The sequence below is a fragment of the Rhyacophila brunnea genome, unplaced genomic scaffold (assembly GCF_057557595.1).
Source record: "Rhyacophila brunnea isolate RB1 unplaced genomic scaffold, BYU_Rbru_1.0 scaffold_2, whole genome shotgun sequence".
Lineage (NCBI taxonomy): Eukaryota > Metazoa > Arthropoda > Insecta > Trichoptera > Rhyacophilidae > Rhyacophila > Rhyacophila brunnea.
This window is the reverse complement of record NW_028232859.1, coordinates 393,563-406,639: the sequence shown is the minus strand read 5'-3', so window position 1 is coordinate 406,639 and position 13,077 is coordinate 393,563. Positions and strand designations below refer to the sequence as shown.

The 13,077-nt window shown below is 39.7% G+C and overlaps 1 protein-coding gene across 1 annotated transcript in view; it reads left to right on the top strand.

Annotated features, from left to right (window-relative positions):
• The window catches only part of poe (E3 ubiquitin-protein ligase-like protein poe), a 77,735-nt gene that overhangs the window by 37,513 nt on the left and 27,145 nt on the right, over positions 1-13,077 (top strand). Inside the window, exons 36-52 of the mRNA XM_085946834.1 lie at positions 868-1,062; positions 1,154-1,338; positions 1,428-1,589; positions 1,667-1,799; positions 1,909-2,096; positions 2,186-2,443; positions 7,579-7,723; positions 7,888-8,021; positions 9,045-9,200; positions 9,289-9,375; positions 9,791-10,015; positions 10,184-10,367; positions 10,596-10,828; positions 11,044-11,191; positions 11,410-11,562; positions 11,841-12,179; positions 12,266-12,486. Of these exons, the coding sequence (XP_085802960.1) occupies positions 868-1,062; positions 1,154-1,338; positions 1,428-1,589; positions 1,667-1,799; positions 1,909-2,096; positions 2,186-2,443; positions 7,579-7,723; positions 7,888-8,021; positions 9,045-9,200; positions 9,289-9,375; positions 9,791-10,015; positions 10,184-10,367; positions 10,596-10,828; positions 11,044-11,191; positions 11,410-11,562; positions 11,841-12,179; positions 12,266-12,486 (3,146 nt within the window). The remainder of the gene's footprint in view (positions 1-867; positions 1,063-1,153; positions 1,339-1,427; positions 1,590-1,666; positions 1,800-1,908; positions 2,097-2,185; positions 2,444-7,578; positions 7,724-7,887; positions 8,022-9,044; positions 9,201-9,288; positions 9,376-9,790; positions 10,016-10,183; positions 10,368-10,595; positions 10,829-11,043; positions 11,192-11,409; positions 11,563-11,840; positions 12,180-12,265; positions 12,487-13,077) is intronic.

Sequence of the window (13,077 nt, the reverse complement as noted above, 5' to 3'; positions counted from 1 at the left end):
GTGAATTTAGTGAAATTTCTGAAATACTTCATAAACATTACCTCAAACTGACTTCATCAGCATTTATAATTTTACCAGAACTTCAATATCTTAAAATAATATTTATTGCCGATAAATGGTTATGATGATGGCTGAAAATATGGTATATTTAACAATTAACTCATTTAAATAATTTTTGATTGTTTGTTTGACAATCAAATCTGCGTGACGAGGTTTGTCAATTTGAAAAGCAATACGATAAAATATTATTATTATTTGTAACAAAGTACTAACTTGAAAATAATATTAGTTATCTATTCTGTTTCTCATACTATTGATAACATACTTACTAGCACAGTTTGATATTCTTTAATGTAGACTGAAGAGAATTAATAAGTTATTAGTTATTGTCGTTTTGAACTGACTCTCAATTTATCAAGCGTCCTTCTGTATTATGATATTATACACAGAAGAAGTTTACTTACTTTGATTGTCACTTCCAATTATTAATAACAGAGAACCACTAAATCACATGAATTCTTAGGTCTCCAAGATATATTAAAATAATCAGTTTTTAACGAAATCAATAAAAATGTTCTGACAAGTGAACACAACAGACACGTCTGTATAAGCACTGTATAGAACAATGATAGGAAACCCATAGACAGCAGCGGGAGGGGCAGGAGAGGTAGGATCACTCGTTGTCGGCAAGTTTCCGAATGCTTTGCCTTTTACTCGAGTCTGCTTTGGCTGGCCTCATTGCGTATGATTTTTAGCCTATCCATAATATTTCCTATTACCTGGTGTTATTACTATCAAAATTGGCTGAATATGAGAAAGAATATAATAATATTAGAACAAGATGTAACAATGTGTAATATGTCCCAGGAAAAGTAACCATACTGCAGCTGTCAGCCCTTCTGAAGCAAGCCGATTCTTCCAAAAGAAAGTTGACGCTGACCAGGCTGACATCGGCTCCCATCCCCTTCACGGTGCTCACTCTGAGCGCCAATCCTTGGAACGAAGACGTCTTGGCCGTCTGCGGATTGAGGGAGTGTCACGTCATCACCTTCAATGGAAGCGGTGAGACCCCATTCCGTAACATCTCCATCTAAGCAAGCCACTTTAATGCGAGGCAGTCTATTGAATCCGATGTTTCACTTTACCATTTTAGGTTCGGTGTATGACCGCTTGGTGATGCAGCCCGCTCTCGACCCGGGCAACTTCATAATCCGAGGAATCTGGCTTCCCGGAGAGCAGACCGCGCTGGCACTTGTCACGGCTGATTTTGTCAAAATATACGACCTCTCCAAAGATGCTTCACAGCCCGAGTATCACTTCTTGGTTCCCAGCGGAAAGGTCATCACTCGACTTATAATTGAAGAAATATCGCTTTTTTTAACATCGACAGAAACCTGTATGAATGTGTTTCGCATTATCGTTTTCAGGTCAGAGACGTGACGTTTGTGACTCAAGAGAGTGGCACATTCATGTTGTGTATGGGTAGCGCGGGACACATCTACTGGCAGGCCATGAACCGAGATTCGCACGCCAGCAACGGACCTTTCTACATCACCAATACTGTCGATGTCCAGCACAACGATATCAAGGTTTGTGTCTGTTTACTTATTGTTATAATGAAAAGCCCTACTCGGTTGAGCCATTATTATAGTTTTTTTCTTTGTAGGACGTGACTGGTCAAGTGGGAGGCGGCGGTGTGTCCATCTACTATTCACACACTCTCAAAATCCTTTTCTTCTCATATGCGCAAGGCAAAAGCTTCATGGCCCCCCTAGTCTCTGTGGAAGACACTCTTAAAGGTATGCTTTTCTCGCTCACATATCAATATTGAATTGATAGTTGAAATGAAATCGTATGTGTGTCGTGCCATTCTAGTGGATATTGAATGTGGACCGTTCCCTGTTGCAGGAGTGTCTCTGATGGCTGTAGGTGGGACTCAGAAGGAGGGTGCGCGGGGAGGAAAGGGAGCTCAGTCTCTCTGCCAGTGGCAAGAGGTGCCCGGCCACCCTGGCCTGGTGACGGCCGTCCTTCAGGCTTCCAACAATCCCGTCGTTATCATGCTCAAACCTGGAAGTGTAGCCGTTCAGGAGATTAAGGTGCGTATCCTCTTTTCATCCGTATGTAGATAAATTCTCATTTGAAAAATAAAATTTATGACATTGTTATGTTTCTCCTCGGACGGCAGGTAGTACCGGCCAAAGCGAAGATCACGGACATGGTAGCGGTGCGTCACTCGTCCGGCCAGCAGGAGCACAAGACCACTCTGATATTGCTGTGCGAGGACGGCAGTCTGCGCATCTATGCCGCCTCGCCCGACCACACGGGTTTCTGGCTGTCACCGGCAGTGGCCCCGCCTGCGCTTGCCGCTCCCCCTGCGCCTCAGCCCGCCGCCCGCGCCCGTCGAGCACGCCACCCTCCACATCACAGAGCCAAGACCGCTCAGGTAATTTCAACGCCTTTCCATTGTGAAATCTTTAAAAGGTGTTTTAGAGTATTTATTTAACACGTTGATCGCCATGGGGGTCACCGGTGACCGGCAAAGAAGACAACCTTAGAGTTGTTCTACAGCGCCGGCGGGCACGCGCGCAGTGAATTTTTCAATATGCGGTGACCGGCATGGCCCTTCTGTATATTACTGCCACTTGGCCTGAAAATATGTCTTCCCAGTCACAAAATATAGACTCACTAATGTAAAGAATGTACATAATGAAAAAAAAGTTCTTTTAAATTGTAAATGTGTTTTTATTGATATAAAAATAAAAATTAAATTGTATATCAGGGGGGGGGCAAACTTTTTGGATGGAGGGCCAAATTCAAAAATTAAAAATGAGCGGCGGGCCGCAAGTAAAATACCATTTTTAGATATACACTATTTATTATCACGAAAAATAAACATTACAAAAAATTAATGAGAAGAATGAAACTGATGTACATTTTTTAACATTTTTTTAAATTCCGGTGTTAATTTTGTAGTTGATATTCTCAAAGCTGCTTCTAAATGGGCATCGGAGATATTTGATCGTAAAGATTTTTTATTGAGGTTCATGATCGAAAATGTTTGTTCACATATATAGGTTGATCCAAAAATAACGAACATTTTTCTTTCATAATCTTTAAGTTGGTCGAAATTGTCTGAATTAAGGGCATTGTAAAATTTGGAGATTTCTTCACGACGATGCAATTCTCTTAAATCAGTGTCACACTGCAGATCAATAATCTCAAGTTGTAGCTCTGTCGGCACACTATCAATATCTATTGAAATCGATGTTCAACGTAGAAAATAGTGGTTACATAGTGTGAGACGAGACGCAAGGAAGACGTACTGAGATAATACATTTACGAAACAAGAAATTCTTCAAATTTTAATCTATTGTCAATATTTTTTTAAAAATATATAAAAAAAAGTTATTCGTAATCAGAAGTACAATTAATGATGGCGGGCCGCAAAAAAATACCCAGCGGGCCACATGCGACCCGCGGGCCGCAGTTTGCCCCCCCCTGATGTATATAATATACGTAAATTTCTAGTTTATGTGTAACCAGGTATTATACTACCCAGTTTGAAAACTTTTATTCCGTCTTTGTGCCTTTTCTGTTTATTATACTATCTAAATCTAAATATAATTCAACCTCAAAATGGCACCATGCTCTCGTCAACACAGGTGACCGGCGAAATGGCCGGCCCGGCGCAATATAATAAATTAACTTGTTGGCGCCGCGACGGACACATGGGACGAAAATGAAAAAAACATTATATTCTTTCATAACCTATCAAATAATACCTTAGAAACAAATAATCATTTTTTAACTATTTTATGTAAAACTAGTTGGCAATCAATGTGTTAAGTGATGGTGAGTGACGACTTAGGTCCCAGGTTCGAATCCTGGGTCTGGCAAATATACATATTGTTTTTCAATTTGTGTTTGGAGTCAGAGTATCGACCTAATAGGTTGAGCAAGTGGCTAACATCTATTTCTGTAAAAACAAAATCTGTCAATACAACCACCATTCTGAGGAGGCCCATATTATGAGCCTCCAAGGATCAAACATGGTGAAGTAGTAGTAGTATTTAAGTGAAACTTTTTTACATGTGTTACACCGAATGTGCGAAATCGACTATTACATGAAATGGGCTAAATTTTGGCTAATTCATGTAATAGTCAAGCCTGTTGCCTTATTCATGAATAAGGTAAATTTTCTACCGAGTACATGAAGTCGCCAGGGCATGGAATTCTTAAACTGTCAACATGACAGCAGAAAAAGTAAATTTAATACGGATGATTTTATTAGTTATAATTGGACATAATATAATATTATTAGGTTAGGTTGGGTTAGGTTAGGTTAGGTTAGGTTAGGTTAGGTTAGGTTAGATTAGGTTTTGAAATTCTGAATTATTCAACTGAATGTCCATTTTGAGGTTAGCTAACAAGTGTCAACAATACAATCGACCATTGCATGTACGATACCCAAGCACGAATCAAATCGCGAAAATACCTTTAAATAAAATTCATCCGTTATCATATTATAGTTCTAGTTTTTTTGCGCATAGTAAATGGACATGAACGTCATTTTAGTTATTGATTGGTATATTTTTATATTATAATCAATGACATTTGACACAAATTTGGTTAGTTGCAAAAAATACCACCGGAGCGCGACCACCTATTTCGACCATAGACAATATACGTATATTTTGACCAATCCACGAGCATTTCACACATTTAGTTTAGTTGCAAAAAATACCACCGTAGCGCTAGTATCTAATTTGTCCAAGACATGAAGTAGGCAGAAAAATTACTGCCGATTTCACGCACTCTCCAGATATTTTGTCTAATTCATGAATAAGACAACGGGCTTGCATTTTTCATGATTTAGGCAAAATTTTGCCCATTTCATGTAATATTCAATTTCGCACATTCGGCGTAACACATGCAAAAAAATCAAAACGAAACCTTTTTATTGACAGTTGACAGTGCTAAAAGTCAGCCGTTGAGGCCATGGCATATTTGAATATTGTTGAGAACACACAGTTACTTGATAGGGTAGATAACGTGTATTGCTTTGCTTTTGAATCGGGTGACCCCTTGCCTTTATTGCTTCGACGCTCATGTAGCTATGAAAATTTCAACAATAAAGTAGAAATTGCCGGTTGACAATTAAATTCTGTACATCATGCACTCGAACATCAACAAAGCATTCGAAATCATAACACTTGTTACCTGCTTTGTTTATTTTGTCTTTTACATGATGAGTGATATAGTAAGTACATTAATTATGTATGATATACCAGTTGCAAAGGGTGGAGGGAGGCTGTTAAGATCCGCCATAAATGTGCACATTGAACTTTGTTAGTCGTACGCATTTGTTTTTATTGAATTAATACTACAATTCACAGATGGTATTGGTTAGTTTTTAAAAATCAATTAAACCCTGCCTACCAAACCATAATAATTTTGGTGTATTTTGGGCGATACGACAAACTTGTGCACACTTTTTCATTCATACTTATTTGTTTTTGTTGGATTAAGATTACACATATTGTTGGTTCATTTTTTTAAATTCATTCAGCCCTGCCTAAACCAAACTATAATGGATAAAAAATATTATTCTATCTATAAAATATTCAAAGTTATGTATGATTTATAGATATCGATCGTCCAGTTCATTTGTCAGTCAACACCAAAAAAATTAAATTTGAGTTAAATATGCAGTTTTGTGTAAAATTTTACACTCAACCTGGTTCAGTACTCAGATATTTCCAAAATGCTACCATAAAAATGCTAATGCTGATAAACTTCTGAAGAATTCAACGAAATGTTGATATTGTCTGGTTCATTAAGAGCGTACTTCAGTGAAACGGCAAGTAATTTTCAACAGTAGGTGCGATGAAATTTCTCACTAGGCGCCAATCGGAGACAGACAGTCGAGGTGTCCGCACGTCAATTTGTTTTGTCATGGCATCGGATGAAAATATTCTTAAATCATGTGAAAAAGATGACTAAAAAACTTTATGTATGTACTTAAAAAAGAAAACAAGTCAATGAATATACTATTATTATTAGTAATATAACAATAAACATAACATTAAATGGACGCATGTTGGATTTTTATGACAAATTATATTTCGTTCGGCACGCGTCATTTGCATAATCCGCGCATCGCATAGCCACGATCTTTTTAGACCATGCCTCAACTGAAGTATAGCCTTAAAAGAATATTTCTAAATGTCTCTAAAAGTACCTAATCTTTAAACACCTGTTGATAAAATATATACAATTCGGGCATAAATCAATAATATTTGATTTTTTGGTGACCATTAGAATATTGCTTTTGCCATTATCTCAAAACTAGTTATTTGGAGATGTCTGACTAATGAACTGGATGATCGATATTTTATAGACAGACGAGTATTTTTTGACTATTATCTATTATGGCAAGGTTTTCGCAGGGTTTAATTGAATTTTAAAAACTAACCAACATCATCTGTAAATTGTAGCCTTATTTCAATAAAAACATATACAGTCGAACTTGGTTATTACAAGGAAGATGGGACCGACTGAATTTGCTCGTTATAAGCGTTACTCGTTATATCAGAGAATAGGTATTTTTAAATGAGCGGTCACATAACACAAAAAGTCGAAAAAAAAATAAAAAATCTTAAAACCATCGTAAAAATCCCCGAAACAAGCATGGCATTCATAAACTACAAAAGAAGTTTATTGTAATGAACGCTGGTAGGTACCTACTGACTTCAAAAACCCTGGATTTTTTACTTATTTCAACCATATGAGTGGATACTTTTTCAATATCAATATATTATATACTTAACTAGTGTCATAAACGTAATCCGATCCCGGCGGCATACTGTCCAGTCGGATTTTATTGCTTAGGGTTGAAATGTTTTTAAACGATCGACACATTAACAGTTTTAAGAAAATTTTTGACGATATTTTAGCTCAGCATATCCGATAAGTTGCTCGTTATAAAAGTGAATAAATGTATGGGAAAATCATGAACTAATAAAATGTCAACGAATGTTTCCTCATTACATCCGAGATCTCGCTATATCCGTGATCGTAATAACCGAGTTCGACTGTACATATTATGACAAGTTTAGTGTGCACTATTTATAGCGAATCTTAACAGCTTACCTCCACCCTTCGCCACTGGTATATACATACATATGTATGCGGAAAACCTTAGCGGAAGTGACGATGGACTGGATTACAGCGATGGTGATAATTCTGTACCCAATTGCCATCTGTTGCATTTGCATTTGCTTGCAACACACTCATTTTTTTATTTATTCATTGTGCCAATATAATAAATATCTAGGAAGTTCATAGTTATTTCTAATAACTTTTCCACATATTATAATATAATGTATAGTGACCAGTTTTGTCAGTTTTGTCATATTATATTTATTATCAATCAGACCAATTGACTTTAGATAAAAATATTTAACGGACATAATAAATTGTCTATCTTTCCCTTTCCACCAAGAAATAACAATAGATAAAATTAGTTATACTTTTCATTCTTTCGAGCTTTTATCAAAAATATATGTGTATATGTAGTCATCAGGTAAACCTGGAGCGGCCCTTTCTTTCCCGATCGACTTCTTCGAGCACTGTGCCGGCTTGGCCGACGTGGAGTTCGGGGGCAATGACCTGCTGCAGGTATACAACACGGCCCAGATCAAACACCGCCTCAACACCAACAGTCAGTACCGACATTATTCATTTATCATCTTTTTGAATCATAATAATTGTCACTGAATATATAGTAAAAATATATTATGTGCACAGAAATGATTGAGTTACTATAGAAAAGTGTGCCATGCGCATATTTTTGTATCATACAATTATTATTTGGTTAATTTTCAGGTTTATACGTGGTGTCCACCAAGCCCAGCGGTTTCGTGGTGGAAGTTACAAACAGCGATCCCGCGGCCGTCATTACAGGAATCCGTGTTCTCCTCGGAAATCAAGACGTGCACCGCACTCCTGCTTACATAGAGGTGCCCGAGGCTGTTCTTATATCTGCATCTACTTCTTGATTTTTGGGCTTAGAAATGAATCATTGTATTCTAGGATTACAAGCGACCATTTATGCTAGTTTTTATTGTTACCATTATAATAGAGTTATTTAACAATGATTGAGATGCTGAGGTTTATACGAATACGAGTGCACTGGTGACTGAGTTCAGTAAATCGACTTCAAATCTAAATACCTATATGATTGTAAATTATACATAACTTTTCAACCGATACATAGTAGTTCAAGTAAATGTAATTGTTATTAATTGTTCTCAAATCATCCATTACATATTACAAACACGTGATATTCCTTTATGTCTTTTGATATGTACCAAGTATTATATTATAATTTATTGATTAATAGTGGCAGATTAATAGTTTAAATATCCAACACAACTTATACTCAATTAGTTTGTACATACATGTTTACGAACCTAGTCCAGTGTAGCGGTTAATGTCAGTATTTGGATGAGGACGAGTCAGACCAAAACATCAATTATATGTGTTGCTATAAAAATAAAAATAATATTTTGTATACCATAACTATAGGATAATCCGATGTTAGGAATAAAATTCTTATAACTATTCATACAACACAGCTCTATATTAGTATGTGGTAATGATAAAACTGCTCCTAACTCACTTTTTAATTATTTGTACCCATTGCAATCATTGGCCTCTTAACCTAACCTAACCTCAATGGTTGTTCTTCTCTTGCCACTTGCGACCCGACACCCGACAATCACTGGTTGTTCTCGGCTTTATGAAATTTTTCACTAATACGAGTGACAATTTATGAAACCTTGAGGGAGATTGAGAAAATATTTATGTACAATGAATTGGTAAATGAAAATAAATCATATTTAGGAACTTCTCGCTCGATGAGGAGATGGTACCTTCTTTTGAATGTTTTGAATGCTGTATGTAAAGAGTTGGTGAAATGAGAACGGGTCAATTTGAGTGGGGAATGAATTATAATTTTAATGTGACTATGATTTGTTAAGGTGTGCGGGCGTGTAGTGCAGACTCCGGTGAGTCGTAGCCGCTGGTACGACATCCCGCTCACCCGCGAGGAGTCGCTGCTGGCCGACAAGAAACTCTCCATCACCTTCGGATCCTCGCAGGACCCCGAAGGGGTCATCATGGTCGATTCCATTAAGGTCCGTCGGTTTATTCCTCTTTTGATATATGTATATATTTTTTTTATTTCATCACCGGTTAGCTTAAATTCACTTTGTATATTTTCAGGTGTACGGAAGAAACAAAGAAGCATTCGGATGGCCGGAAGAGAGTGAGGACTCGGGAGCTTGTAACTCCAATGGGAAAGTCGCTCAGGTGCTTCATTTATGAATGAAAATTTTTGTTTGTTGAACTTTGAACCTCCCTACCTCGCTTTAAATATTTTTTTTTCTGTTCTGTCTTTTAAATCATATTATAGAATCCTTTTTTTATTTATGTTCAAAAAATCAAAATAATTTGATTGTTGGAAGTCAATTTTCTATTCTATATACAAAAATAAACTCAGTCACCAATGGGTTAAGTATCTGAAATGGAAAGAATTTTAAATAAGGAGAAACACTAGTTTCTTTAAATTTGACCATTTTTTTGCCATACATTGCCTTGGTTTTTGAATTAAATTTGTTTCAAAATGGTTATCCAGTTGATTTCGGTTATCGAATTTGAATTGTTGTTGTTAATACAAGAGCTCACTTCACATATGCAACTGTCTTAATACTGTGGGCATGCAAAGGAGGCGGAAGGCGGCCAGTCAGCTTGGACGCCACCGGGCGTGGAGCGTTTGGCATGCTCTTTGCTGGAGGCCCTGGAGCTGTGTTTAGCGGGCGGGCGAGGGGAGACAGGGCGCTCTCTGGAAGTGGCCACGGGGTTGCTGTGCGCTCCCTGCCCTCCACCCATCCATACCCGCGCCAAGGCCTTGCTGCGGGCGCTTTTGGGAGCTGACTACCATCACCACAGGGTATGTTTTTACCGCAGTGAATTTGTCATTGGCTATAATTTATTTCTGTAATGAAAAATGCTAAAAGAATGTTTGGTGAAAGGAAATGTATCGTTAAAAAGATAATCAAATTGTATAGTGTTTATCAATTGGGCAGTTTTAAACTGGACTATATATTTGATGTTGCAGGATGAAGCGATGTTGTCTCATGTGACGGAGCAGCTGCGCGAGCTTTGGGATATATCAGACCCTCGCAACGCAGATCCCGAAAACTTCTTCCGCCTGGTTCTGTTGGCACGCGGCGTTGCCGTCTCCCGCCCTACCAACTTAATCAAGTATGCCGGACCTCAACCCGGCACCCCTTTGCAGACAGGTTGCACACTCGCCTCTTATACTCGACTGCTTTAATTTATCAAGTTTTATTAAATTTTTGAATCTAATTACTGCTTTAAAAATGTCCATAAAAGTTTGCATATTTACTATTGATGCTTCTTTCATAAATGACAAATACTCCGCAAATGTCGTTTTCTCTTTTTGTTTATCTCGGCAGAAAATTGCAGAAATAGCCGTTATGATTAACTATCAATATTTTGTTTGTCAGGTGAATGGTACAGATGTTGGTCGGAAGGAGCGGAGCCGTCGGGCGGGGCACCTCGCCACTTGGCACCACTGCTGGCGGGAGTGCTGTGGCGTATGGAGAGCGTCCGTTCTCCCTCTGCCCCCGCCCCGTCCCTCGCCCCCCTCGACCGCAGTGGCCTACGCCACACCGAGCATGTGCTGCACGCCTTTGTCGATGTTATGCACGCTCTCATGATCAACTCTGATGACGCTATGGTAACAATAATTGCTTAATATGTTTATTTACATTGCAATAATAAATAGTTGTTATGATTCATACATTGTACCATAACTTTTTATGGGCGAGCGGTGAGCGGTACTTTTGGATTCGTTTCACTCCTCCGCTCTTTTCTGAGATGAATTGGTCTAAACATATTTTTGCATCTTTTCAAGTTAACATAATTGTGGAAATTGATGCATATATTTTCTAGGTGGAAATGGGCAACCGTATTTATCTGTCGCTCCTACTGGCCAAAGACCAGGTCGTCAGCTTCGGAGCCAAAGCCGCCATCGTCAGGGCTCTCCGCCCTCGAATCAAGAAGCGGAGAGTTTATATTCCATCGCCGCCTGCGACACCCGGTAAATATTTACTTCACTCGACGAATGCAACAAAATAATAGTCCACAGAATAATGGACTGAGAAAGAAATTCTGGCAATAAAATTTCGCCCATTCATCGCGCCAAAGCTGAATATGTAGATATAATTATTATGAAATTATATGAAATATAACAGTTTTAGTTGCAGATGAGGTTAAGATGAGTTAAAATACAATTTTTATGTCTCGTATTATGTGCAGGCGCAGCACCAGAAGGTACAGGACGGCCGGGCAGCCCGGGGGCCGCTGCGGCTCCCGCCACCCCTCCTGCTGATCACAACGACAATGAACCCGGACATTTTGCACACGTTGATCAGGTTGTTGACATGAGCCGACTTCTTGGAGCCGACGGAGGTGACTATTGTCAACTCTACTTCTTTATCTGCTATGCTTCAGTATTGTTAAAAATAATTTTTGAGTCAACAACGTATAACACATCTGTATCTATACTAATCCTGGGTGCAGAGCGTCACTCTGACGGTCCTTAACAAATCAACATTAGATCAATTAGATCCCCGGTCAGGGTATCAGTGGAGAAGGAAGAAATCAGATCTCTGAAAAGTCACTACATTATACATACTGAGAAATTTATTTGTCTCAGGACGTGTAACAAGAGTTTCTCATTTACGCAGCAGGTCTGGAGGCACTGTTGGGCATACCTGCGGATGCTGACGACGAGACCATGGTCGAGCTAGCCATTGTGCTGTCTTTGCAGGAGGGCGGTGAGGCGGCTCCCTCCCCCTCACCTTCGGCCTCACGACGCCTGCGCCGCCCACAGCAACGTGCGCCTCCCCGCAGTGGGGCCGCCTCCGACGCCACCGCCTCTGCAGCCGGATCCGATGACGAGGAAGGAGCGGGCGTGGGCGCCAATCCTCCTGAAAGTCCCGGGGAACATCCAGGCTCAGCCGGCAGTGAGAGCGGTTCCGGTGCTGATAGTATCGGTGGAGTCTCCGGCAGGAGTTCGGCCTACGGTAAGGCAAAATTTTAACCCCATATGGGATCTCATCTCTGGCATCAGAATGGGCAATTTCAATGCATTTAAAATTTTCCATTTAAGGTGAAGCTGTGGCCCGGCAAGCGGCGGATGCGGGAGCCAGCGACTCTTCCCGCTGGGCCGGCCCGTCCGGAAGCGGAGCCGACGGAGCTCCCGGCGGTGCCACCGGAGCGGAGGCCGCCGCTCGTCTCCGCCGTCTCAGGCTGGAGCTTCTCAAAGTCCTGCTGGCTGAGCTGCCTCGTCTCAGGGACCTGCCCGGTCTCCGAACTATCCCTTTCATGCAGGTATATATATAATGTTTGAGGCTTTCACGGTTGTTTTTTATCGTAGTATATTCTTGGGTTTTCACCGTGTCTCCTTCTTCCTTCTTTACTCGACGTTTCGGGCTCGTTGCAGAGGCCATTATCAAGAGATATGTTTTATTATGAAATGTAGTGTAGGTATGTGAATGTAAACGTTGCTCTTAGAATGTCAAAAGGAATCCGATTATCTAAGAGCAAACGTTACTCAGAGTAATCTGTCAATCATTACGACCGGGGATACCGGCTCGAATATTAGATTTTGCTGATAGTGCCGGAAGCCATGACGTTTTTAACCGTAATCCATCATCCCTATTAATCAAGCCCGAAACGTCGAGTAAAGAAGGAAGAAGGAGACACGGTGAAAACCCAAGAATATACCAGGTATATATACATTGTTCTCTCACTCTGGCCTGCTGATGTGCAGTGAACTAAAACTCTGGTCTCATAATTCTCCTGAATGAAAGAAATGTGCTGGTCATGAAATACACTCCCTGCTTCTCTAGTACTGGCGCGCGATGTGAGTTTGTCTCACATTTATCCCCACTGGCGTGATTATAGTTTATGAAACGATTG